Raw genomic sequence first — 24782 nt, forward strand, 5'->3', positions numbered from 1 at the left:
AACCAACTCCAGCTTTTTGCTAAACCACGCTCTCTCATAATAGAAATCTTTGACTACCCCAAGCCACTGAACTTAAGCAATTTTTCTCTTTAGTGTGGCAATTCATGAAAATAAAATATCTACAAACTGTTTTCACGATCATGACAGACAATAGAAATGGGGTTGTTATCCTAGAACCTAAGGAAAAACCTACGTTGTACTACTTAGAGACAGCTGAGTTGCACAATAAACTGGAACGCTAGCCTGGAGTTAACAATTTTCTGTGTTATTGAGGAATCTGCGATAATTTACAACAATACACGTTGGTCGTATGTTTCAACTAAAAAACTATGAATCTCAGTTAAGAATCAGCACACACCTTTTCGTATCACGTAAACTTTGAGGCCCCCTACTCGAGTCCTTCCGCGCCGTGTAAACTTGACAGATGTCATTTTAGACAAGTAGCAACTTACTCCGGCACGGATGGCAAATGCTCTTGCCCTTCGCGCTCGAGCCAAGCGGTAGCACTCCCGTAAAGTGGACGAACGTCGTCTGAAAATGCGAACAGCTCTTCCCAATCTGCGAGGCGTGCGGTACCTTCCAATGTACCTGGGTGCAGATCTTCTTCCTAGAATCAAATATCTGCTGTTCAGATTGAAGAAATGAAAAACAACACAAGCAGTACAAAGATGTCAGCATTTGTCGGTTGGACAAAGAGCAAAATTTGCTTCACTTTTTTAACAATGCTAACATCTTTATTCAATGATTGAGTACATGTCTTACCATCTTGTATAGATGGTAAGACACACGATGCTTGCCTCATGGCTGCTCCTAATAATTATCATCGCTAGCACAAAGAAACGATAAAAAGCTAGTGACCTGATCCATATAATGGATGGGAATTGTAATCTTATCTTTGCATCCGAGATCGAGAGCTGCCTACGCACAAAGAATCACTGAACTCTCATGTACCTACCTGGTAACCTCGGCCTCGGGCGTGGCCTGGGCCGGGGGCGTATAGGTTTACCTGCTAAGATAAACAAAAGATAAGCAACAAATTGGAATTCGGGAAACGCCAGAAGAGCAAAGGTGTAAGAATAATTAAAAGTGTGTCCGGTACTTACCAGTTGTGCTTACATAGACTTGGAGAGCACCAGGTCTCATCAATCGCCAACGCCCATACCTCGTAAACTTCGTACTTGTCAAGCGCGCTACGTAACATTGTCGGCCGTACCGTAAGGCAAATGCTCGGTAATTTCCGGTTCTTGCTATCTTTTCACATCTCCTTCGTATGTTAACTTTACTTCTAAATGTTATGATTGGTCGTCTGAGTATACGACTGGGTGGTGGACGGTACACTCCGACGTACATATATCTTTTACGTCCTGACAAAAAAAAAAGGGAGAAAGTTTCTAAAGAAGCTGTGGTGCTGCGTCGGTGGGGGTATTACAAGATGATTTCTTTTTAAAAACTGAGTTGATAATGTGAATTGGCCACCGTAAGGGAATCGATAGCTAACCTCCCGACCGTAAGTCCTTCGTCAAAAGCGTTTTTTTGTTGTATTTTTTATTTTATTTTTTTTTTGATAATAAAAATTAACGGTAAAAAACTACGACGTTTCGAAGTCTGCATGACCTCATTATCAAGTAAAATGTTAAAACTGATGTAAAATTGTAGTTCAGAGATTATATACAAATAAAAATGTGACAACTTCATTAGAATAATGAGCGTTCATTGTCATTGGTGTTTAGCATGTCAGATCGTGCAGTATATGTTCAAATAAATACTTTTGCACGTATTGAGTCAGACTGCGTGTTTAGCTTTGGTTTTTGTTCGCGAATGAATAGCATTTCGTGAATTAGGCAGTCCATTTTTCCGCGGCATTTCTTGAGAACGGAAAACATTTCCTCTAGGCTAGTGGACGCTACACTGTGGGCTTCTTTCAGATGCTTGCCAATGACAGAGGCTTTATGTTCTTCTATGCGTTGATGAAGATGGCGTGTGGTATAACCGATATAATCCGCATCGCACGAATCACATTTAAAAGTGTAAACAACGCATTGGTGGTTAATTAAAGCGGGCTTCTCTTCTTGTATCTTGAGCTTTCCCTCGATCTTACGACTCGTGAAAACTGGTTGTAGGTCAGTTCCGATTTTCCGGCCAAGATCTTTCAGCTGATGTCTTACTGTGTCGGCCGATTTTTGGTCTTTAAATGGTAAAGTTATTCTGACAGGTTTTTGTGTAGCCGCGTCAAGTTCAGTTGGGGTTTCGTGACGGCTTTGGACTTAGTTTTTTACCGTTTTTTACGTAGTTTTTTACCGTTAATTTTTATTATCAAATGTATTTCTAAACATTCTCTTATTATTTTTTTTTTATTTTTTCAATCTAATTTCCAAAAAGATTGCTCCCGTTTTCTTAATTCAAAAGTTTTTTTGCAGGTTTTCTCAGTACCAAATTCAAAACAGAAAACTTACTTGGCCGAGGCCTAATTCGAGGTCTTGGACGTGGTCTAATTCGAGGTCTCGGACGTGGCCTAATTCGAGGACTCGGACGTGGCCTAGGGCGAGGTCTGATTCGAGGTCGTCCTCCTGTAAGGAACATAACACGAAATGACCACAATGTTACTATGAAACAGTATCATGGCTGTTCAAAGGACACGGTGCATCCAAATTTGTTTATGGTCTTGCTCGCCATCAGTTCCCTTTTCAGCTGCTTAGACTGAGAAATCCGTCTGACATGCGAGAGGCAACTCAGCCGACTCATTAAAGATTTTCAATTCCTCTCTCCGGACCTTTCCGTTTTGCAAAAGGCTCTTTATTGATTTTTACTTTTAATTAGACAATGAAGGAGAGACCTCCGCTCTTGCTCAGAATTTAGCCAAAACACGCAAGCATGGCATACAGCCATGACTTCTACGTTGAGACATGGAGATTGATATCTGCATAATTCTTTTTCATTTGAAAGATACGTTTTTGTATCAAATAAAATCCCACAATGTTTTTGAAACCAATATAGACTTTTGTCCTTACTTGGTCTCGGTCGGGGTCTTGGCCTGAGTCTTGGTATGTTGGTAGCTCCTGAAATAAGAAAACAAAAACGTATTTTTTTTTTCCCTGACTGACAGCATAATTGACATCATTTAAAACTGGAAGAGGGATGAAATATAGGGTGAAAATTACATTCCAAAGTTTGCAATTAAGAGAATATTCATTCTTACTGAACAGTGACCTAGTACGTGTAAAACAAAACGTGCAGAGGGGCATAATTTATTACAAGTGAATTCACCACGATGAAGACCGGCAACCTCTTTTTTTCGATACTTTTGAAATATAATTTGCTCTTTACTTTCTCATGCACAAGATTTTCGCTTAAGAGCTACAACTTTCCACATTACTCGCCAAATTATCTTATCTTGTATTTACCTCTGGCTACGTAAACCTTCAGGGCACCAGGCATTTTCGTTCGAGGACGACCGAGCCTCATAAACTTGCGAGGATTGTTTTTTACGATGTAGCACTGACGACCAAACCGCAAAGCAAATGCCCACGCGCGGCGCATGCGCGCTAGACGTTGACAGTTCTTTCTTGCATTCTTCAAGCTTTTTAGTGTTACTGCAGGGTTACCAAGTTTTCTTGGAGCACGATATGTTCCATAGTACCTATATTTTCCGCCTTAAAGGAAGAAAAACAAACGTTATTAACAATTCCTTTCTCGGCTCACTCAGGTATCAACAAAGGAAGTGGTTTGTACAAAAACAAAGCATCCTTTTTGCTGCAAAACAGTGCCATACCTGGAGGCGGCCTTGGTTTTTTCCTCGGTCTTCTCAGTCCAACTAAAAAGAGGAGCAGAACACTGTCAGCTGTAGCCAAACACAATTGAAAAACTGGAAACTTGAGGCAGCGAGGTATTTTACAATAATTCACCAAAGAGAAAGAGGATTTTGTGGAAAGTTTGATTGGAAATAAGACGTCGACCAGCATTGCACGACTTGATGTTCAGTTGCCACTCTATTATCAGTATCAACCAACCTGGTCTCCTTGGCCTTGGCAAAGGTAATTTAACTGGTCGAGGTTTACGTTTCACTGTTGGCCTGGGACGAGGCCTTGGCCGAAGTGGTCTGGGCGTGATGCGACCTGATGAACCATAAAATTACCGTCATGTATTAAAGCAGATATTCTTTATTTGTTCCAAAGATAGAGACACGTACTAAAACATGAAAGTTTTCTCATTTAAGAGGAATAGATGTTCTTATCACCAACCTCTGGGTTTAATGTAGACCTTAATGTAGGTTCTAGGCCTCCTCGACTTGGTTCGACCGGAGACCATAAATTTACGAGGGCCTCTGCGAGAGAGAAAACATAGACGACCACCAAACACTGCAAATGATCGGAAACGATCTCGCCGGGCAATGCGCTCGCATATCTTGCGTCCGTATATGGGATTCTTAATTCGAATTGGTCGGCCAAGATATTTGAGGGGTGGAACTTTGTAAGCGCCAGCATATTTGTACGGACTTATTCCACCTATTGGTAATCAAAAGAAAATGGTGATGAAGGTACATTAAATAATCGATGGTTACTTAAATGATAGGCCCTTAAGATGATGTAAGGGAGAGAAACGGAAAAGTAGAAGAGGAATTCAACCCTATTTTCGGGGTAACTCTTTTCAGCCTGGTCGCTCATTACTACCGAAGCTTATCCTGATTTCTGTGGAATGACGGAAGTAAGCGTCACCTAGACTAGCCGTTAGTATATTGCAGGTAACCTGGAAGAAATTCGTCGAGTTTCCCCTAACGGTCGACAAGCACCCATTTGTACTCCTGGGTAAGGGGAGCTACTTCGAGAAAGAAATGTCTTTCCAAAAGCAGGACAGAGTCGGGACACCACGACTCAAAACCAGCCCCTGACAACCTGGCGTCAAAACAGCTCTTTCTCCTTAAAGTCCTCGCTTTCAAGAAACTATTACTGATAATTATACCGGTTAAACGCACCTGGCCGAGGTCTTCCTGGCAGAGGACGAGGAACAGTTTTGGGAGCTAAGAGAGTTATACATACAAAAAAGATCTAGTCAGAATATTATAACGAGTTATCTTTAATCTGGTGGAGAAGACTGTCTTTAAATCCTATCAAATTTGGCTTATCCTCATGGATTGAATTATCAGGGCTATGACGGCTTTTTCTCGCCAATTACAATCCTTTTTAAGTACACTTGATCCCCTCTCTTTGAGAATTTTTGCCAAGGTTTTAAAAACTCTTCAAGTTCATCAAGGTTTAGAGTCAAAGAACAACTAAGCTTTTACAAAGTTTCTCCTAATCTTATAACATAATTGCATTTGAACCAGCAGTCCTAAATTTTTAATTATTGTTTAGGTCTGAGAATATTTTAGGTAAAAGGTGTTATTGGAACGAAAACGTTTGTCAAAGGATTGTTGAAATTCGTTGTATTTCAGCACAACTTAATTTTTTGTTCCAACTATTGATGGCTCGTACCTTTGCAAGCTTTCTCCTTGATCGACCTGACGATGTTGTACGCGGTTTTAAAGTGTGACGCAAACACGTGTCTCCTTGTGGTAGCCATCTGTCGCAGTTGCGTGACACTAAAACTTCGACCCAGACCTACCGCGATTAACGTCACGCCAGCACGCCGTAACATTCGCGCGGGAGCCATGACAGAGTCAAGTGACTTGCCAGTGGAGATCACTATGGCAACTTTCGGCCTTGTGGTGCGTGAGAAGAGTGTTGCTGCGGCATATTTCAACGCTTTTCCCGCCATAGGAGCACCCTTCATGTACGGCACACGACCCAGCACACTAACTAACTTTGCCTGATTTGTGAAGCGGTTGAAGTCGAACAATTTTCGGGGATTAGTGCTGAATTCCACCATGCCAAAACGAGTGATTGAGGTAGACACAGAGAATGATGACACGATTTGTTTCAAAAAGTTGCGAATGTGAAGGAAATTTTTGCCAACTTTTGCAGAGGCGTCCACTATAAAGGCAATGTCTACAGGACGAGCACACACTGAAAGAGTAAAAAAGAACAAATGAATATTGCATGTGGTCTTTATACAAATGCAAAAGTTGGCTGAGCTTTTAACTATTCCAAGTTGACTATTAAGAGAAATTTCATCAAAACGATCCCCTTTAGTTCAGTTTGTTCCATTTTCAGTTCGTTTCAGAAACGAAGCCATTCATATCATATTTGATGCAATAGCCGGGGTGAGATATAGATTTAAAATGTATTTAAATGGCATATGAATGTCGAAACGATATCATCAATGTCAGATTTATAATCGCTATACATACCTTTCCCATGCGGCCTCGGCTTTGGAAATTTTGGCATTATAACTGCAGTTAATGATGAAAAATAAAATATTTTACTAAACAGTGTTAATTCCAAAATGCACAAAAACCGTGTTAGTGGACTGTGTAACTGTTATAAACATTGAATATTTTGTTTCCACTTTAAGCTCGATTGGTTTCAATTGGAGTACTTTCGCATTAGCTTGATTAAACTCAACTCAATTTAAGTTTATTTGTGATCTTAAAATTGTCACTTACTTCCTGGCGGAGGCTTCACAAAAGGTCTGGGACCTAAAATAACATCAAAATAAATACTTGAATGCCATGTACACCTATTGTGGTGAAGGTGCCATCGAAAAGAGAAAAAAAAATGCAAAAATCTACACAGAAATCGGCCAGCTAGGAACTAATCAGGCCAAAGTTAATTTTTGATGTTTGTTTTTTAGAGATTGTACATATATGAAAGTTACAATAAGATTGGAAAGAAGACTTGTAAAAAATTTTTAAATTTGCTAAATATATATCATTTAAAACATGTGTTAGAGTACTGTGGTCTGAATATTTTAAACCCGAGTCTTTCTCATATCTGCTTTTCATCTCCTATTACTCAATTCATTAAAATATATATTTTTTATTGTTCATCAGCATGGTGTTGCCACGAGAACTTTCGCTACACCATGTTACCTGTACAAGCTTTCCGTTTAACTGCTTTCGCAATGGACATTAGAGTTCTGTAGCTTGAAGTGAACACAGCACCGGGTCGTTTTCCCGCCATTTGTCGCAGTTGTCCAATATTCGGTGCTCTTCCGGTACCAATAGTGATAACTTCGACGCCAACACGACGTAGGGAGGCTGCAGGGAAGACAACATTATCGTAGGACCTGTCGTGTGTTATGACAAAGAGTACTTTTCTGCCTCGCGAGCGACCACTAAACAGATTGTTCTTGACGTACATGAGGGCGGCACCGGTTCGAGGCCCGCCTTTAAAGAAAGGAGCGCTGCTAATGGCGCTTAGCATACTCCTTCTTCTTCCTCTGAAACTGAAAGGAATCGTTGTGTTGTGGGATTAAACATGATTTGCAAATATAAAAGCAGGATGTCATCCCTTTTGCTCAACTCAGCAACCACACTGGAAATAAGGTAATTTGATAATATCAACTAAGTTGAAATTGTAAATTGGCCAGCGTAAAGAGTTAAAAAGCTGAAGTTTCGATCGTTAGCCCTTCGTCTCTCGTTTCGAGCGTTAGCCCTTCGTCGCTCGTTTCGAGCGTTAGCCCTTCCATCCCTCTGACGAAGGGCTAACGCTGGAAACGTCAGCTTTTTAAGTCTTTACAGTGTGGCCAATTTACAATTTCATCTTAGTTGATATTACCAAATTACCTTGTTACCCCCATCGACGCAGCACCACAGTTTCTTTAGAAACTTACCCTCTTTATTCACACTGGAAGTAGCCAACTAAGTCAGTTTTTTTTCTTTAGTTAGAGAACAGTCATTATTTATCGCCCAGGGTAGGAAGTGGATAGTTTTTAGAGGGATCAAATAGTTTTCAGGGGGAACAGGGGGAATCATTCGTCACCAATGGAGTATAAAGGTGAAGCTATAGAATATTGATTGTCGAGAAACTGCCAATAAGGGGGAGGGGGATCATTAGATTTTGAAGGCCATCAGGGGGGGTCAGGTAAATTTTGTCCTGACGCAACCAAAATCCTTCAAACCTCCCCCCGCTGATCCCGGCGAGAAATAGTGACCAGTCCCTCTTGTTTAACTTGAATCATTGGCTGGTAATACAATGATTGTAATACTATGAAAATACGACGATCACCTGTAAAATCCGAAGACTTTTGTAGCGCGCTTGGAATACGACACGAGACCAAACCTGGCACGCGGGAATGACACAACAAGTCTCTTGATGAAACGAAGAGTGCGCTGGAAGTTACTGGAGCTTATTCTTCCGCTCTCCAACAAGAACGCTATGTCCAGTCTCTTTTGGCAAGCTTTGGAATGATGAAAACATTAAACTCAGGTTTGAGAACTCGTCAAAAGGCTTATGTGCATACAGAAGTATCAAGTCGCAAGTGGAAAATATCATTGTATACCATTCGAGAATTCTTTTTATTTTCCGATTGTTGTAAATTCAGGAAACCCTGACTCGGAGAATTTAGGGTTGGAAAAGTACATTTTATGTCTTTTTTTCATTATTTAGAGATCAGAAATTGGTCGCTTTTACATAGAAAAATTATTGAGGTTAAGACTGACCTGGTCTGATTGGTTTTGGTGCAGATGACACTGGAAGAGGACCTTTACAAGACAAAAAGAAAAAAATTATTTAACTTAAAACATGAATTTCAAGCTTTTTTAATTCTTGCGTCACAAATCAAGGGAATTACATAGAGTTATTAATGAATGTGGCTCCTGCTCTTCGCTCGCAATCAAACCTGGTGTCCAGTCTTGCTCGACTTCTAACGTGTTACTTTCATTTCACATAAAGAAAAATGGAAATTTAATATATTTTAAGGAACCTCATTTGCTGTGTCCTGTGTCATAACCACTCTTAAGCATTCAAGAGTCTTAATATAAGGGATTGAAAAGAAACTGAACCATACCATCACCAAATTAAAGTAGTTAAACAAAAAATTAATTCTGAAACACCAAAAAACGCCCAAGAAATCTCACAACCACTCCTACCGCGTGTTCTGTAGCACATCTTCTTTCTTACAGCAATTTGCCTTCCTGTCAGAGCAGTGTTGTAGATCTGCAGACAGGCCAAACGTCCTTTGAAACCCCTGTGACCCTTTATCTTGGCACCAAGCCTAACAGGATAATTGGTGGCCAGTCGTATCTTCCCGATCAGTTTTCGTCTGACCAGTCGATTATTTACATAAAGTCTCGCCACGCCTGTTCTTCGATTGTATACCGCTGTCACGTAATTCCAGCTTCTGCGGTATATTCTATAGATGAGAGGTGAGGTTAGGCGGCGTCCTCGGCGTCGGACAAACCTGACGTACAGTTGCGTCGGGCTGACCATCCAAATCTGCATTCCCTGTCCATTAGGGTTATAATTAACAAGCGGACCTGGCCCTTGGGGGTACACCCATAGGGATACTGTAATGGAATTCACAGTGTCTAGTGCACCGTTGTTTGGAAGGTGTATGTAACTGTTCGGGCGGCCAAAGAACTGATACGAACTTCTTTTCTTTCCGTCGGGGCCCGGAGCCGGACGAACACTACCGAGGATGGCCCGAGGGTTTTTGCGAGCGCTCATGTCCCGTCCTTTAGTGGCAGCACTCAGTGGGTAGACGGCGACCGGGTTATAGGATGCTGCAAGTAGAAGGAAAACATTTGACAATACGCATTAGTGTTAAAACAATCTTACAAGTACCGGTTAGGGCTTTGTGTATTTAAAATCTCTCTCTTGGCATAGAAATATGATAAAACGGTTACTTACGTCTGGGAGCAGTGGGCCGTGTTGGTCTGAGGGTTGGCCGCGGACGAACTGAAGGTGGAGCTAACGAATAACAAAAATGCTACTTAGTTCTAATCAACTTTTGCCCATCAACGCCATACTTCCATATGAACTTTATCATTTGGCAAGTACAACGTCACTGACAAAACAGGGTCTCCCATTAGGATTGCACAAATTTCCTGCCGTGTGGTAAAGCGGGTGAACTCGCCTTTTGATTCTTGTAAATACGATTTTCGATCCGGAATCACTAGGGTGCGTGTAACAATTGTTTGTGAGATAACCTGGTTTTATCCAATCGAATTTGCCCTTTCACAAGGACAAACGACAGAAAATGCCTATTACGGGCATGCTTATTTCCGTTTAACAAATTATTTAGCCTGCATTCGCGCGCTTCTTTTTCAGAAAGTTAATATGCTAAATGCAGTGCTTTACATTGAATATATATATCCCGAAACGATAACTTTCAGCCTCATCAAAGTCGCACTGCACATTGTAGATGAGGTGCTCCTTCAAACAGAAGTAAAGAAAACAAAAACAAAATGGTAAACTAGATGAATAATTAAAGATAATCCTCTTGAAATGCTTTATAACTCACCTGCCTTGAAACATTTCTTAGCTGCACGCCGCACTTGCGCTGCAGTTAGTGCCACCGAATAGACTTGCAGACAAGTAACCCGTCCCTTAAAGTAGCGTCTGTCTCCAGATCTAGCTCCCATGCGTACTGGATAGTTAGTTGCAAGTCGTATTCGACCGATAAATCTTTTGGCAACCTTCTTTCCATTTTTCCACAGCACTGCTGTACCAGTATTTCTGTTGTAACTTGTTCCAACAAATTGCCATTTTCTTAGCTGTATGGATCTGCTTTTCACAGATGCAGTGTATTTTCTACCCTTTCGACGCATAAAGCGGGCAAATAACGTTCTCGGACTTTTCAACCAGAGATGGACTCCGCGGGCGCTGGGATGGTAGTTAAATAAGGGCCCTGCGGTACCTTCTGGATAAATCCATGCCAACACCGTCATGGAGTATGACGTATCGAGTGCACCCCCGCGTCTGTTAGGAAACTGAACATAACTTGTCCGTTTGCCGAGAAATTGAATCGACCCGCCTGGTCGGCCGAGAGGACCTGGAGCTGCACGAACATGATTGAGCCTTCCTGTCGGGCTCCTGTTTCTGAGGTCCCTTCCTCTGGCACCTTTGTTCAATGGGAAGAATGCCACTGGTCTGGGAAGATCTGAAAGGTACCCATAGTTTCGTGATGCTTTCCTTTAGATGTCTCACCCAGCTGATCAATCATAAACTATAAGGTAAGAAGGATGGAAACCTATCCTCCTTAAATTATTTAAGTGTAACCAGGCAACCAGTAAAAGTGTTTAGTACTTACAAACTGGCCGTCCAGTTAATGGGCGTGGTCGAAGAGGGCCTTTAGCTGAAATTTGAGAAACAACATATAAAGTCAGCCCAGTCCGAATATGTGGTAACATTTTCATTTCAAAGTGTGTCCATCAACGCCATACTTCCATACGAACTTAAAAATGTGTGTTCATTTAATGCCATACTTCGTGTCGCTTATCATTCAAAAATCGTTTATGTCCTGAATAATTCTAACTGCCTACACTCATCGATTGATATTGAGGGGTATAATACTCAGAGGCGTAAAAAATGGCGATGATAGGTTTAACCAACTCAGCAAGGAATTGTTTTCACTCCCACTCAGCGTTTCTCACGAGAAAGAATCTACTTATCAGTCACTGAAATTGTCCATAATTGATTTTTTATGACGGCAACATTTCTAAATCAATTATTGCTTCACAATCTAACTTAACTTAATATGTTTTACGTTAAAAGACATTGATAGCACTTGTTACTTACGTTGTTTAAAGCAAGTCCTCTGCCTTCCTCTTATCTCCCTTTGGGTTAGCGCATAGTTAAACACTTGGAAGCAAGAGATTCGTCCAGAATATCGGCGCTTATCTCCGATCTTTTCTCCCATTCTTATTGGATAATTCGTGGCTAACCGAATCCTTCCGATGTACTTTCGTGCCACTTTATAGTTGTTGATCCACAATTTTGCCGTTCCTGTTTTCCTGTCGTAGCTGCAACCAACAAATTGCCAACGATTCAGTCGGATCCGTTTGCTTCGTAAAGCCACCGTGTAGCGCCGCCTTCGTCTGCCGCGTTTTCCACGCCGCGTAAAACGGGCCATCAAAGTTCTTGGCGTTTCGAGCCAAAAATGTACACCCCATCCGTTTGGATGATAGTTTGCGATGGGTCCAGGTTTCCCTTGGGGATAAATCCACGCCAGTAAGGTGATAGAGTTCTTTGTATCCAAAGGACCTCTATTCGGGAACTCAATAAAGCTGTTACGTCTTCCTTTGAAACGATAGGCTGTCCTGGGTTGACCGTCCGGTCCAGGTGCAGGATAAACTCCCCTTAACCTCGCGGGTCGGTTTGGTTTATGGCTAATGTCCCGCCCTTGATCTTGTGCAGTCAGCGGGTAAACTGCAACCACTTTATGACAAGCTGTTGGTGAGAGAAAAAGTAGTTTCAGTCACATTATTCCATTTGTGAAAATGCTTGAAATCTTTGAGTTCTCAGTTTGTATTTGCTAGCTCACGGTGCCAGAAATCCAATTGGTTTACTTACGTTTCGGCTTCGGTCGGTTTGGAGGTTTCACGGTTGGTTGAATAGACGGCTGAACACCTGGTAAAAAAACTGTTTGTTAAAGAGACAGAAAATATCATAGAATGAGAGACAAAAAGTAATTTAAAAAAATTATAAATTGCGCCCAACGTGGGGCTCGAACCCACGACCCTGAGATTAAGAGTCTCATGCTCTTCCGACTGAGCTAGCCGGGCACTATATGTCTAATAGGAAGCTTTCATCATATATGTGCACGATCCTTCGCAGTAAAGCACTATTTGAGCAATAGTGAAAATCAGACCTGAAAAAAATTTCAGGCCTGTACGGGATTCGAACCACTGACCTCTGCGATACTAGTGCAGCGCTCTACCAATTGAGCTAACAAGCCAACTGGGAGCAGGCCATCAAATTAATTCGACATAAACCCGTAGATGATAAATCAAACAACAACAAACATATGAAACATATGTATGAACTGCGGTTATGAAACGTATATGTACACGATCCTTCGCAGTAAAGCACTATTTGAGCAATAGTGAAAATCAGACCTGAAAAAAATTTCAGGCCTGTACGGCCTGAATTAGCTCAATTGGTAGAGCGCTGCACTAGTATCGCAGAGGTCAGTGGTTCGAATCCCGTACAGGCCTGAAATTTTTTTTAGGTCTGATTTTCACTATTGCTCAAATAGTGCTTTACTGCGAAGGATCGTGCACATATACGTTTCATAACCGCAGTTCATACATATGTTTCATATGTTTGTTGTTGTTTGAAGCTTTCATCAGTTTGCATCGTTTTTCCCTATTTCTACTTCTTGTTGGACTTTTGGTATAGCTTTTCAAGGTACCAACAGCTACTAGGTATGAGACGCAGTGCTCCCCGCAGATTAAAAGGATAAAAAAGCCTAACTTTAGGCTGATGAAGTATTCAACGAAAGTTAAACAGTAGTCGAGTCTCGGTGACGCAATGACGAGAGTAATCGATTAACATTCATTGCAGAGTTTGAAGTACACTAAATAAGTACTTCATCGGCGTAGCAACCTACCAGGTGCTCTGAGACATTTCTTCTCCATCTTCCTAACCTGGTGACTTGTGAGAGCTTTGTCGAAGAACTGTAAACACGAAACTCGACCACGGAAGGCGTGCTTTTCGCCTGGCCTCGCTCCCAGGTACACATCGTGATTGGTTGATAGATCGAAATAACCAATCTTCTTACGCACGACTGGCTTACTGTTCACAAACAGAGTAGCTACACCAGAGGCCTTGTCGTAAGACATTCCAAAGTGATTCCATTTCCACGGTATAACGCCGTCAACGCTAGCCAGATATGGTTTGGTTTCACGTGACTGCCTGGTCACAAACTCTGCAAACACCATGTTTCTTCTCATCATCCAAAGTCTCACGGCTGAACCTTTACCCGCGAACTGAACAATGGGGCCCATACGGTTTTTGGGTAGTGCCCAAATAAGGACCGTTATGGCCTTCATGGTGTCCATTCTTCCCTTATTAGGGATCTTGATAAAGCTGTTGGGTTTACCGGTGAACTGGTATGCGCGGCCAGGTCGTTTGTCAGGTCCACGTGCAAGCCGTACGCCATTCAGAATAGCGGGAGGATTGCGGCCCAGCTTTTCCATTCCTCGGTATCGCTTGTTTAGCGGGTAAAGGACAACTGGTTTAGGAGTAACTATGATAAAATGTTGAAATATAGTATTTATTTATTTGAAATCATTTGAAGGACGGTTCAGATAAATACGCAAAGAAAAAAATATTCTGTTTAATATTTAACCCTCTGCAATCTGCAAAGGTGCGCTGTATTGTTTTGAACTAACTACGCCTTGAATTGTCTTTATGTATTCTAAAAGATCTTATCAGTATCTGAATAAAATTTCTGATAAAATAGAAACTGAGAGCGCCCAACGTGGGGCTCGAACCCACGACCCTGAGATTAAGAGTCTCATGCTCTACCGACTGAGCTAGCCGGGCGGCTTATGATTAAAAGTGTTCAACGATAAGGTAGTAACCTGTGTACGGTGCTTCCTTCGTAGAAGCTTCGTGAAAGAGATTTTGATATGAGTTCTGAGCTGCTTCAGTTGTTCTTTCATGTTTGTTAAACATCTTTTTTAAATCATTTGTACTTACATGTCGGCACCTGAGTTGGTGGCGGTGGGGGTGGAGTAGTACGAGGAACAGACGGGCGTCCTGAATAAAAAATTATCATTGGTTAGCATTGCTGAATATAAATGCATTGAGCTTCATGTGTAAATCGTTTACATCTCTATTTTGTCAGTAATAACTACATATAATTCGCACGAGATTCAAGTTCAATCAAAGTTTGGGCCGAGAAAGCGATGATCTCCAAATGTTACTCCAGGAGTACCATGATATCTCGGTTTTTATTTATAATAATTTGAATATATCAACAAAGTTGAAATGGTAAATTGGCCACCGTTACGATTATAAAAGCTGACGTTTCGAGCGTTAGCCCTTCGTCGGAGCGAATAGAGGAATTTTGGGTTGTGTGTCACCAAACGATCCATTAAGATCACCAATCACTTCACGTGCACCTCCGCCAATGTAATCTATTGCATAACTTGCACTTATTGCAAAAAGATATACATCGGCGAAACAGGCAGAAGACTAGGTGACCGATTCCGAGAACACCTTCGCGACGTGGAGAGGAATGACAAGGACACATCGAAACCAGTCGCTAGACATTTTAATTTACCTAATCATTCTAAGCAACATATGGCAATCTGCGGTCTTTCCTTACACTTAGGTAGCACGGAAAGCCGTAAAACTCTTGAACAAAAGCTCATCTTTCAAACCGGCAGTCTAAATCCCACAGGTATCAACGAACGCTTTTCAGTCCACTAATTTAATCGTGTTTTTCTCGTTGCCATGTTCCCACCAATAACGTAGCTCCATTTTCTGCCTTTAAAAGCACACACAACCCACAATTCCTCTATTCGCTCCAACGAAGGGCTAACGCTCGAAACGTCAGCTTTTATAATCGTAACGGTGGCCAATTTACCATTTCAACTTTGTTGATATATTCAAATTATTTCGTCACCCCCACCGACGCAGCCCCAAACAGTTTCTTTAGAAACTATCAGCCTTTTATTTATAATACTTTGATTGACTAAAGCAAGATTTTCTCTAATTTCTTTGCCTAAAGTATGGGAAATTTCTCCCACATGGTTTTATCCGCCGAAGTGTTATGCAAACCAACCAGTTCACCAAATGGCGACAGTTAAATTTTGTCCTCTCTTATTGAAATATTTCCCAGCACTGATTCTGAAATATCTAGCACACATAAATTCCATTTATGGGATACTTACGTCTCATACATCTTTTCATGGTTCTCCGTATTTGCTTTTTCTGTAAAGCAACTCGATAGAGCTGCACACAAGCTACGGCGCCTTTGAAGTAACGTTTATCACCGACCTTTGCCCCAATCCTTATTGGTCCCGTCGTGGACAAACGAATGCTGTTGATTTTACGTGAAGCGACCTTTTTACCATTTACCCAAAGCGTGGCATAAGTTCCATCGTAAGTTGTACCGACGAAATTCCATACGCCTCGTGTCAAAGCAGCCTTAGTAACGGCCGGGGTAGGGGCACCACCTATTTTCACATATCGAACAAAGAGCGTTCGGGGGTTTGTCTGCCACAGGTGTGTCTCCCAGGCGGGTCCCTTGCCATAGTTGATAATTGGTCCTGCTAACCCTTGAGGCTTGACCCAAGCAAACATGGAGATCGAGTTAGTTGTGCGCAGTTTTCCATTATTGGGAATTTCAATATAGCTGTTTGGGAGGCCACGTAGTTTGACCGCAGATTTTGGGCGGCCATCGGGACCACTGGTCAAAACAACATTGCTGAATAAAGCTTTAGGTGCTTTATTGGGGCTTCTATCTCGGCCTTTACTGATTGGATCAAACGGATAGAGTCCCATGAGCATCGGTTGAGCTGTAGAATAAGGACAAAAATTATCTCATGAAGCGCTTTTGTCCAAAATATGCCATTTGGGGTTCAAAGCCTCTCGAAGCAATGACTCCTAAGAACACCACGGGCAACTGACATGTATTCCTTAAAAGGCGGCTTAGGAGCCTCATACTATACTACAACCGAAAGAACAGAATTGATTGGTCAGTTGAAATAGCTACTGCGTGGGCAGGAATAAATACAGCTAAATAATTTTCGTCGCGTAAACTAGTGCTTTAAGGAAAGTGTACTGATGTCATTATTGCCCGGCTTTAAACTAATAACCGTTATTGGAATAAACAGCTGGGTAACTCTGCATGACTGGCGTTTGAGCGCAGCAATAGGCAATTGCATGACAACATAAACATCTCTCCACGCTGATTCATCATCGATCGTAATTCTTTACCTTCTACCTTCGATAATCGACTCGTTGCAGTTCTTTGGGATCACCCTTCAGACTTGCGAATATGTATTAAAACAACTCACCTGGTTTCGGCTTGGGCCTTTTAGGATTTGGTTCTTGGATGAAAAGGACAAAGAAAAACGCAAGTCATTATTAGATAATTCAGGTTTTAAAATGCAAGAAAATTAATACTATGTTTTCTCTTTCTGTCGTTTTATCTCTATGTCAGCATATTCGTTGTTAGTTTGTACGTGCGTTTGTCAATCAATATGTCTTCCTCTCTCCCTCTTGTTTACCTCTTTGTCTCTGTTTGTTTTAGATGATTCTTATGAAAAGAGTAAGCGGGCAGCTCTTACTTCGTCTGAAACATTTCCTTTTCTGTGCTCGAATTTGTGGTCCAATCAAAGCTTTCTTGAAGATTTGCAAACACGAAATACTTCCTCTTAATATGCGGCGATCCCCTGGCTTGCGTCCCATCACCGCAGGGAAGTTAGTAGCTAGTTTATATATTCCAACACGTCGCTAAATGGAGAACAAATGACATTGTTAATAAATCGTACTCTGCTTTGTTCATGAACCCATCGTGTCTGATACTCACTGGGCGGAAAGGTAGTGGAGGAAACGTTTAAAATGAGGCGAAGATAAGAACACAAACAAACAAAAACGTCAGACTGCAACTATCAGCAAAAATAAATTTGGCAGAAAAGGTAAAGAAATTAGGTTTCGTTGGAAATTGAACTCTCTTTGCGAGACGGATGTTTGTAATACCTGAGCATCAATAAAACCATTTCTCCAAATGGTTCCAACTCCCTTCTTTTTATCATAACTAACTGCCAGATAGTACCATCTTCCCATTTTGATCTTCCTACTTCTCAATGCTGGTACGGTTTTGCCGTCACGTGTGGAGAATCGAACAAAGAACTTCCGATTACCAGGTCGTCCCACTACCCAGAAATGAACCCCGCCCCAGGTCTGGGGCTTGTAATGAAAGATCGGTCCGGCGCTTTTCGGCTTCACCCACACAGTGATCGTTATTTCGTCCACTGTGTCAAGTTTTCCGTAGTTTGGAAACACCACGTAGCTATTTGGACTACCACTCAGCCTAATGGCACCTGAAGGGAGGCCATCGGGTCCGTTGTCTGGCCGCACGTTACGGAGTTTTGCTCGTGGGTTCTTATTTGGAGAAATATCCCGTCCATTGAGAACACCGCTGAGCGGAAATGTCGCCACAGCCGTCGGGGAACCTGAAATCATCATAAGAATCCAATTATCGCTGAAGAACGAAGAACAATAAATGCAATAATGAAATTCACTTATCACCTGTGGAAGGTTTTCCTGGAATTATTCCGGCTGCAGAGAGACAAAAGACGCAAAGTGGCATTAATGGTATTGTAAGATTAATTAGTGCGAGAAAGTTTGCTGCACTCCATTTTTTCCCTTTTGTGCCTTGTCTTATTCCTGCCTTAATTTCGCTAAGTTACTAAATCTGATTTCTGAGTTGAATTTTTTCTCAAGATTATTTCGGTGTTACTTAAAATAAAAATTTATCATAAAGGCATAAAGTAAATGTAATTACTCTCCTTTACTTGTCTTGGGGAATGTTGTAAACTGTACGTAACATTTATTAGTCTTAAAATTGGTGATTTCGTTGTCTATTACGTAACCAAACAACATGTATGCAGCACGTGTTTTATCGCCCTATATATGCCGTTTTTGCCGTTGGACGTTTTTGCCGTTGGACTTCAGATCCTCGCTTTATTGGTTTGAGAGATGAGGACTTTAAGACTGCTATGGAATTTTGCCGCAAAAAGTTCCCAAAGTAATTAATTAAGGTCATAAAAAGAAAAACAAAAGAAAATGATTAGTCAAGTAATGAGCGGGTGTGTTTAATTTCTGGGAGTGAGTGTGTAATTTTTAAGGGAGATGGGGTTCGATTCCCCAGCTAGTTTGGCGTCTGGTGACCCTCGTTTATGGTGGTCCCCATCCCTAAGGCATTGCACGCCAGCCAATGGGTTGGGATTAGACATGTAGGTCGGCGGGATTGCACCTCCCTTCATCGGGGCCCGGCCGTCCACCTTAAAAATATGCCGCTGTTCCACGTGCTTACAACGAGACGTGGAGTGTGTTTTTTCCGGAGAAATGTGAGTGGGAGTTTCCTGAAGTGTAAAAGTAAAATTGAATCAAGCGAATAAATCGTGAGTACAGTTTTTCACGTTTTCGACATGAAAACTGCTTGATAACATGAGACTACAGACCGGCCACAAATTTATCATACAAATGAACCCTCACGTAACCCGGCTCACGTGTTCATTGAATTTCTGTTCCAACCATCATACCTCCTTTGAAGCATCTTTTCCTCACTGCAATGATCTCGCGCCTGGTAAGGGCTCTGCTATATACCTGTATACATGACAAGCGACCACGGAAAAATCGTTTTGCACGCTTGGTTGAGCCCGCGCGCACTGGTTTGTTTGTAAGAAGCTGAACTCGACCAATGATCCTTCGTAGGACTGGCCTGGCATTAACATATAATGTCACAATACCAGAAAGGAAATCGTAAGAGAACCCTACGTAAGTCCAAGTCCTGGGCTTTAAGAACCCCTTTCGAGTCACGACAGGAACTTTCTTTCTTCTGTTTCGGCTAACAATGAGCGCTTCAATTCGATCCGTGCCGAAGATTCTTAATCCAACCCCTACTCCTCGGGGATCGTATTGAAACACCGGCCCACCCCTCCCTTCATTGAACACCCATGCCATGCAAGTGATTGAGCGTCTAGTGTCCAGTCTTCCGTTGTTTGGGAACTCGATGTAACTGTTAGGAATGCCAGAGAATCGTAATGCAGTATCTGGTTTGCCGTCAGGGCCTGGAGCGATATTTACGCTTGAAAGCTTTCCTGGGAGATTTTTGGTAGGGCTGAGGTCACGTGCACCAGTAGTAGCGTCCAGTGGGTACACGGCCACTAAGTTACGGATGGCTGATTGAACAGAGAACAAAATTATGCCCTGTCTGTCATAACATTACCTTAAATAAATGTTTTTTTTTAAATGTCCTTACTACTGCTAAAGTTTCATAATACAGAAAAAACAAGAAACGAGACTTACCTGGTGTCGGCTTGGTAACAGGTGAAACTGGCTTAGTGGGTTTCACTTTACCTGAAACAGAAAATACACTCAATAAGATATCCGATAGTTACAATTTGTGCTAACATTTGTTCAAATGATTTCGTTATATTGCGTTTATACCCATTTAAACGTGTCATTCATGAAGCAACTCTCCCCAATATAATGATTTGGTGTTGGAATTACTAATACCTGCATTAAAATTCCTGGCACCGAAAAGGAAAGACACTCTTCTGCTGTAAAATGTTTGATTAGTGACTCATTCAGTACAGCTAGGATGTTAGAAGAATAGTTTGGCTGTACAGAATAAAGGCAACCCTATTTCTCTCGCACTAAAATTAAAAATCAGATTGAATGGATTAATACTAACCTGATTTGAAGCAGCTCTTCCTGGCGGCTCGGATTTGCCGGCTTGTCAGGGCTACATTGTACACTTGAACACAAGTTATTTTCCCGCGGAAGAAGCGACGATCTCCCTTCCGTGCACCCATTCTAACTGGATAATTTGTGGCAAGTTTTATTCTGCCTAGATTTCTCTCAGCTGAGATTCTGGAATCTACGAACAAACGTGCGTACCCAGTGTTCTTGTCGTAAGAAGCTGCTACCCAGTTCCAAGTTCCCGGTTTCACTCTGTTCGTAGCCACAGGCCTCGTAAACTTCTTGGACCTTTTCACAAAGCGTGCGAAAAGAACGTTCTTTCGAACCATCCAGAAATGTACTCCGAATCCTTTTGGATTAAAATTGAAGATCGGTCCTGCGCTTTCCGGATTTACATATGCAAGAATGGTTATTGAATCCTGTGCATCTAATCGGCCGTTGTTCGGAAACTCGATGAAGCTATCGGGACGGCCTCGGAACTTGTAAGCACTACCACGCTGACCGTCGGGACCTCGGGCTAGTAAGGCACCCACAATTTTTCCTGAGCGGTTTTTCGTTGGGCCTATATCTCGGGCACCATATTTAGATTTCAAGGGGAAGAATGCCATTGCGGGGGGCAGAGCTAGTAAAAAACAATTTAAAACATGTTAGGATCATTGCTAAAGTACAAAAACTTTAAAACAAGAAGATAAGAGACTTAACAGTCTTAGTTAAATGCGAATGGAATACAGGAGGCTGGAAAGCTACTGTAATGGTCATACCGTGTTTAAACCAGAATGAAAACCTTACCTTTCCAGGTGAAGGAAATGCTATGTTTCGCTTTTAGATGGAAAAGGTGAGAATGTAAACCTCAAAATATGAACTCCTATTTAGGATCGATTATTGCTCTCCTACCTGGAACAGGGACTGTTGGCGGTCTGGTGGGAGTCGGTTGACCTGGAAATATAATAAAAACACAATCATATGCGGTAGAACACAAGTCATTCCTCCGGCTAGCTTGAATCACATATCTACATCACCACCTTACGATGATGTGTGTCCCCAGTCTTCAATGTTATGACAGACAAAGATAAGATATTTTTTAAGTGAATATAATGGCAAATAATTATGTTTATGGTCTTCCTCCAAAGTGGCTCTTGCGTAAATCAAAGACAACGAAGGTGGATAAGCTGAAAATAGTGGCTCGTTTACAACTTGGAACAGCATTTCTGATTGAGTGTTGTATCGACATTCAATTGGTTTAAGCGTAAATCTTACGTCAGGCTCATTGCTTCGTACCTGGTTTAAAGCAAACATTCTGTACATTCTTTATCTGGGGCCCAGTCAAGGCATCACTGTAAACCTGAAGACATGTGATACTCCCTCTGAATGGTCGCCGACCTCGAGTCAATCCCCCAAGCCTAAGGGATTTCTTTGTAGAGAGCCTGATCCAGCCAAGCTTCTGAAATGCAATCGGCCGAGAATTCCGCCAGATGGTTCCCATTCCAGTTCGCTGATCGTAGGTAATGGCTAAGTAACTCCATCGTCGAAGGGTAATTCCCCGCCGTCTTGTTTTTACGGTTTTGGTTGGTCGACCGTTTCGGCGAACAAAACGGGCGTACAAAGTGTCCGGTGATCGAATGCCGAAATTCACCCCTCCTGGTTTGTACTCAATTATTTTCCCTGGCTCGTCAGGTTTGACCCAAACGATCACTGTTAAAGAATTCTTGGTGTCCAATTTCCCACTGTTGGGAAACTCCACATAGCCGGTCTTAAATTTCGGGAATTTGATGGCTCCACCAGGCTGGCCGTTAGGTCCACGAGCGGGTCGAACACCGTATAGTAGTCCCGGGCTATTCCTCAGAGGACCAATGTCTTTTCCTCGAGTCTTTCGGTTTAGTGGGAAAATAGCGACAGCTTTTGGAGGTTCTGTTGATACAGAAATTTAGTAAATTAAAGGAGAGATTACGTGTGACCTCTGAAATCATGTGCGAGGAATGAACTAATCATTTACTTACTTGGTTTCCTTGTGGGTTTTTTCGGTCCCTGTTTACTGCCTCCTGCCTCTGCGGGGAAAAAGCAAAAGGGTCATGGTAAAATCTGACTCCATTTATCTTATTCAAAGTAATGTGAGTTTTAAGGGTGATGTGTAGAATCCAAAGTTTATTCATAAAGATGTAGTCGTTTTCGTCTGTTTCCTGGTAACAAGGAGGTATGGTCTTAGGAACTCGCTTTTATTTTGCATCTTTTTCGTTCAGTAAAAGGCTACTTACTCTCCTAGTACTTCTTGCACTTATTTATCAATAACAAATGTAGCCTCACGTCATACTTTCACTTATTATTTTGCCAATATTCAGAGGAAAATGTGCTCATACTTCCAGTGCATTGCCGAGGCTAAGCAGAGATCATTGGGTTACAGGTTTGACTATTTATTTATAACCTCTTTGCTGACACTTCTTAATTTCTCTTTCAAAATTGCCCCTGAAACCAGCAAAGGCTTACAAACCTGCGCATGCTTTGTCCTTAATACGTTTCACTATGGTTCCCAGGCTTCTAAAACTGGTCTTGTACGAGTGCTGAGGATCTTTAGCAACCGTGAGAATCTCACTGAGATCGGCATTAGGTCCAACGCCGATACTGAAAATATTTACTCTCATAGCAACAAGCTGTTGTACTGGGCCCAGCACTCGGTCGGACGATTTACCCGCAGTTAGGAAAACCAAAGTTTTCTTGCCCTTGCTAGCGGGAAAGAGACGCTTTAAAGCAAGTTTCAACGCTTTTCCCGATAGGCGTGCCCCACCGTCGGGCTGCAGCAAGCGAATGACGCGTTTAATTTGCGTGGGTTTGTTAAACTGACCAAAGTTTAACTTGACCGCAGGGCGGTACGAGTTCGTAATCAAACCAACCCGAACATACTGACTGGAAACAATAAATGAATCCACCAATTGCAAAATGAATTTCTTTGTGTAATGGAAGACTTTCTTAAGACCACCAGCTGTGTCAATTACGAAGGCAACGTCCATCTTTACTTTACACACTGTGGAATGATGACAGATTTTTTTTAATTCATTGTATTGTTACCAGCAGATATTACTTCACGACTGCTTCTCAGCTAAATGTGTCTAAAAATGTTTTCAACGTTTATTCTGCTTGATTTTCCTGGTCCTTCTCCGTAAAAATTATGCGTGGAGGATATGTTCATATGGTTTGAGACATAAACAAAGCGCGATCTTAGCCAAGTAAACTATTGTTAGAAACAGGCTACTAAAATTAATGGAATATGACGAAATGAGATGATTTTTCTTAAAATGAGGCTGAAATTAAAACTTCAATCATAACTGAATAGAAAAAGAAAAATATTATACCTTTGTTGGGCGCTGTTGTCGCAGCAGGTCCTGTTGTGGGGCGGGATGGTCCGACTGGCCGCGTTGGAATAGTTGTTGGTTTCTTTACAACAGTAAAACCTCAAATAAAAGTAATAGCAGTTATTTCATGTAGGCAGTCGTTTTATTTTCTGCGGTACATTATAATAAACTAGTTCTGTCAGCAAGTTGATCTGAAAGTTTGACCTTCGTTTTGACCCATAGAAGAAGAAGTAGGAACAGAACAAGTGCATTTTAGTTATTTTACTTGAGAACGACACTGTTGTTAAATGACAATAAAAGTTAGTGCATAGCAACAGATACAAAGGGTTGAAATCGAGGCCCCTTTATAGAAACACTGGAAAATCTTCTTACCTGGTGGAATAGTGATACAAGACTTTCCGGTAGTGGGCTTTGCACCCCCTGGCTTTGTTGGGCCACTTTTCGGAGTTGTTTTTGCTCCTGGGCGCATAACACATCCTGGACCTCCAGGCCCACCTGGTCCTCCCGGCCCCCCTGGGCCTCCAGGACCACCTGGGCCTCCAGGGCCTCCTGGTTGACCGGGTGGAGCCGTTTTTGGGCCTCCAGGACCACCTGGACCACCTGGTCCTCCTGGTCCTCCGGGACCTCCAGGTCCTCCAGGTTTTCCTGGGGGAGCAGTTGTAGGACCACTTGGCCCTCCTGGTCCTCCTGGACCCCCAGGTCCCCCTGGTCCTCCAGGACCTCCTGGCCCCCCTGGGCCACCCGGACCCCCTGGTCCACCGGGTGTTCCTGGAGGCTTGGTTGTGGTTTTTGCAGGTTTTCCCGGTTTCTTTGTTGGGCCACCTGGGCCTCCTGGACCACCAGGACCCCCAGGTCCACCAGGGCCGCCAGGACCTCCTGGCCCTCCAGGTCCACCTGGAGACCCTGGTCGCTTTGTTGTTGGTCCCCCAGGTCCTCCTGGACCTCCAGGTCCCCCGGGTCCTCCAGGTTTGCCTGAAAAAGAGAAAAGAAATTTGAATGCGTTGATGGTCCGGTCATAGTCCAGTCATTATTGTAATCTAGAGTAAATAACTACATTAAAAGTTCCAAAATTAATCAGAAATTGATTATTTCTATAAGTTTTGCCATGATAAGCATTTCTAGTTTCTTTCTCACCCTTTGGAACTCTTAGATATCCATACCCATTTATAAAACT

General features: G+C 42.2%; 1 protein-coding gene and 2 non-coding genes across 3 annotated transcripts in view; all 3 read right to left on the minus strand.

Moving 5' to 3' along the window:
• The window catches only part of LOC111324565 (uncharacterized), a 43224-nt gene that overhangs the window by 7745 nt on the left and 10697 nt on the right, over window positions 1-24782 (minus strand). The window contains exons 16-53 of the mRNA XM_088742459.1: window positions 23981-24580; window positions 23609-23707; window positions 22750-23280; window positions 22262-22309; window positions 21543-22172; window positions 21159-21200; window positions 20257-20886; window positions 19869-19919; window positions 19082-19741; window positions 18087-18224; window positions 17535-18010; window positions 17123-17288; window positions 16850-16882; window positions 15722-16348; window positions 14523-14582; window positions 13429-14067; window positions 12390-12446; window positions 11616-12266; window positions 11128-11172; window positions 10339-10977; window positions 9726-9785; window positions 8966-9598; window positions 8537-8578; window positions 8103-8274; window positions 6965-7320; window positions 6539-6571; window positions 6284-6325; window positions 5469-5999; window positions 4970-5014; window positions 4239-4502; window positions 4008-4112; window positions 3770-3811; window positions 3402-3650; window positions 3009-3056; window positions 2454-2567; window positions 1104-1364; window positions 956-1009; window positions 359-607 (exon numbers count right to left, since the gene is read on the minus strand). Of these exons, the coding sequence (XP_088598585.1) occupies window positions 359-607; window positions 956-1009; window positions 1104-1364; window positions 2454-2567; window positions 3009-3056; window positions 3402-3650; window positions 3770-3811; window positions 4008-4112; window positions 4239-4502; window positions 4970-5014; window positions 5469-5999; window positions 6284-6325; window positions 6539-6571; window positions 6965-7320; window positions 8103-8274; window positions 8537-8578; window positions 8966-9598; window positions 9726-9785; window positions 10339-10977; window positions 11128-11172; window positions 11616-12266; window positions 12390-12446; window positions 13429-14067; window positions 14523-14582; window positions 15722-16348; window positions 16850-16882; window positions 17123-17288; window positions 17535-18010; window positions 18087-18224; window positions 19082-19741; window positions 19869-19919; window positions 20257-20886; window positions 21159-21200; window positions 21543-22172; window positions 22262-22309; window positions 22750-23280; window positions 23609-23707; window positions 23981-24580 (10122 nt within the window). The remainder of the gene's footprint in view (window positions 1-358; window positions 608-955; window positions 1010-1103; window positions 1365-2453; window positions 2568-3008; window positions 3057-3401; window positions 3651-3769; window positions 3812-4007; window positions 4113-4238; window positions 4503-4969; window positions 5015-5468; window positions 6000-6283; window positions 6326-6538; window positions 6572-6964; window positions 7321-8102; window positions 8275-8536; window positions 8579-8965; window positions 9599-9725; window positions 9786-10338; window positions 10978-11127; window positions 11173-11615; window positions 12267-12389; window positions 12447-13428; window positions 14068-14522; window positions 14583-15721; window positions 16349-16849; window positions 16883-17122; window positions 17289-17534; window positions 18011-18086; window positions 18225-19081; window positions 19742-19868; window positions 19920-20256; window positions 20887-21158; window positions 21201-21542; window positions 22173-22261; window positions 22310-22749; window positions 23281-23608; window positions 23708-23980; window positions 24581-24782) is intronic.
• Trnak-cuu (transfer RNA lysine (anticodon CUU)) lies at window positions 12529-12601 on the minus strand. The gene has a single exon. It is a non-coding gene; the product is annotated as a tRNA-Lys (tRNA).
• Window positions 14294-14366, minus strand: Trnak-cuu (transfer RNA lysine (anticodon CUU)). Its single transcript has one exon. It is a non-coding gene; the product is annotated as a tRNA-Lys (tRNA).

Source organism: Stylophora pistillata, chromosome 13, assembly GCF_964205215.1.
Source record: "Stylophora pistillata chromosome 13, jaStyPist1.2, whole genome shotgun sequence".
NCBI lineage: Eukaryota > Metazoa > Cnidaria > Anthozoa > Scleractinia > Pocilloporidae > Stylophora > Stylophora pistillata.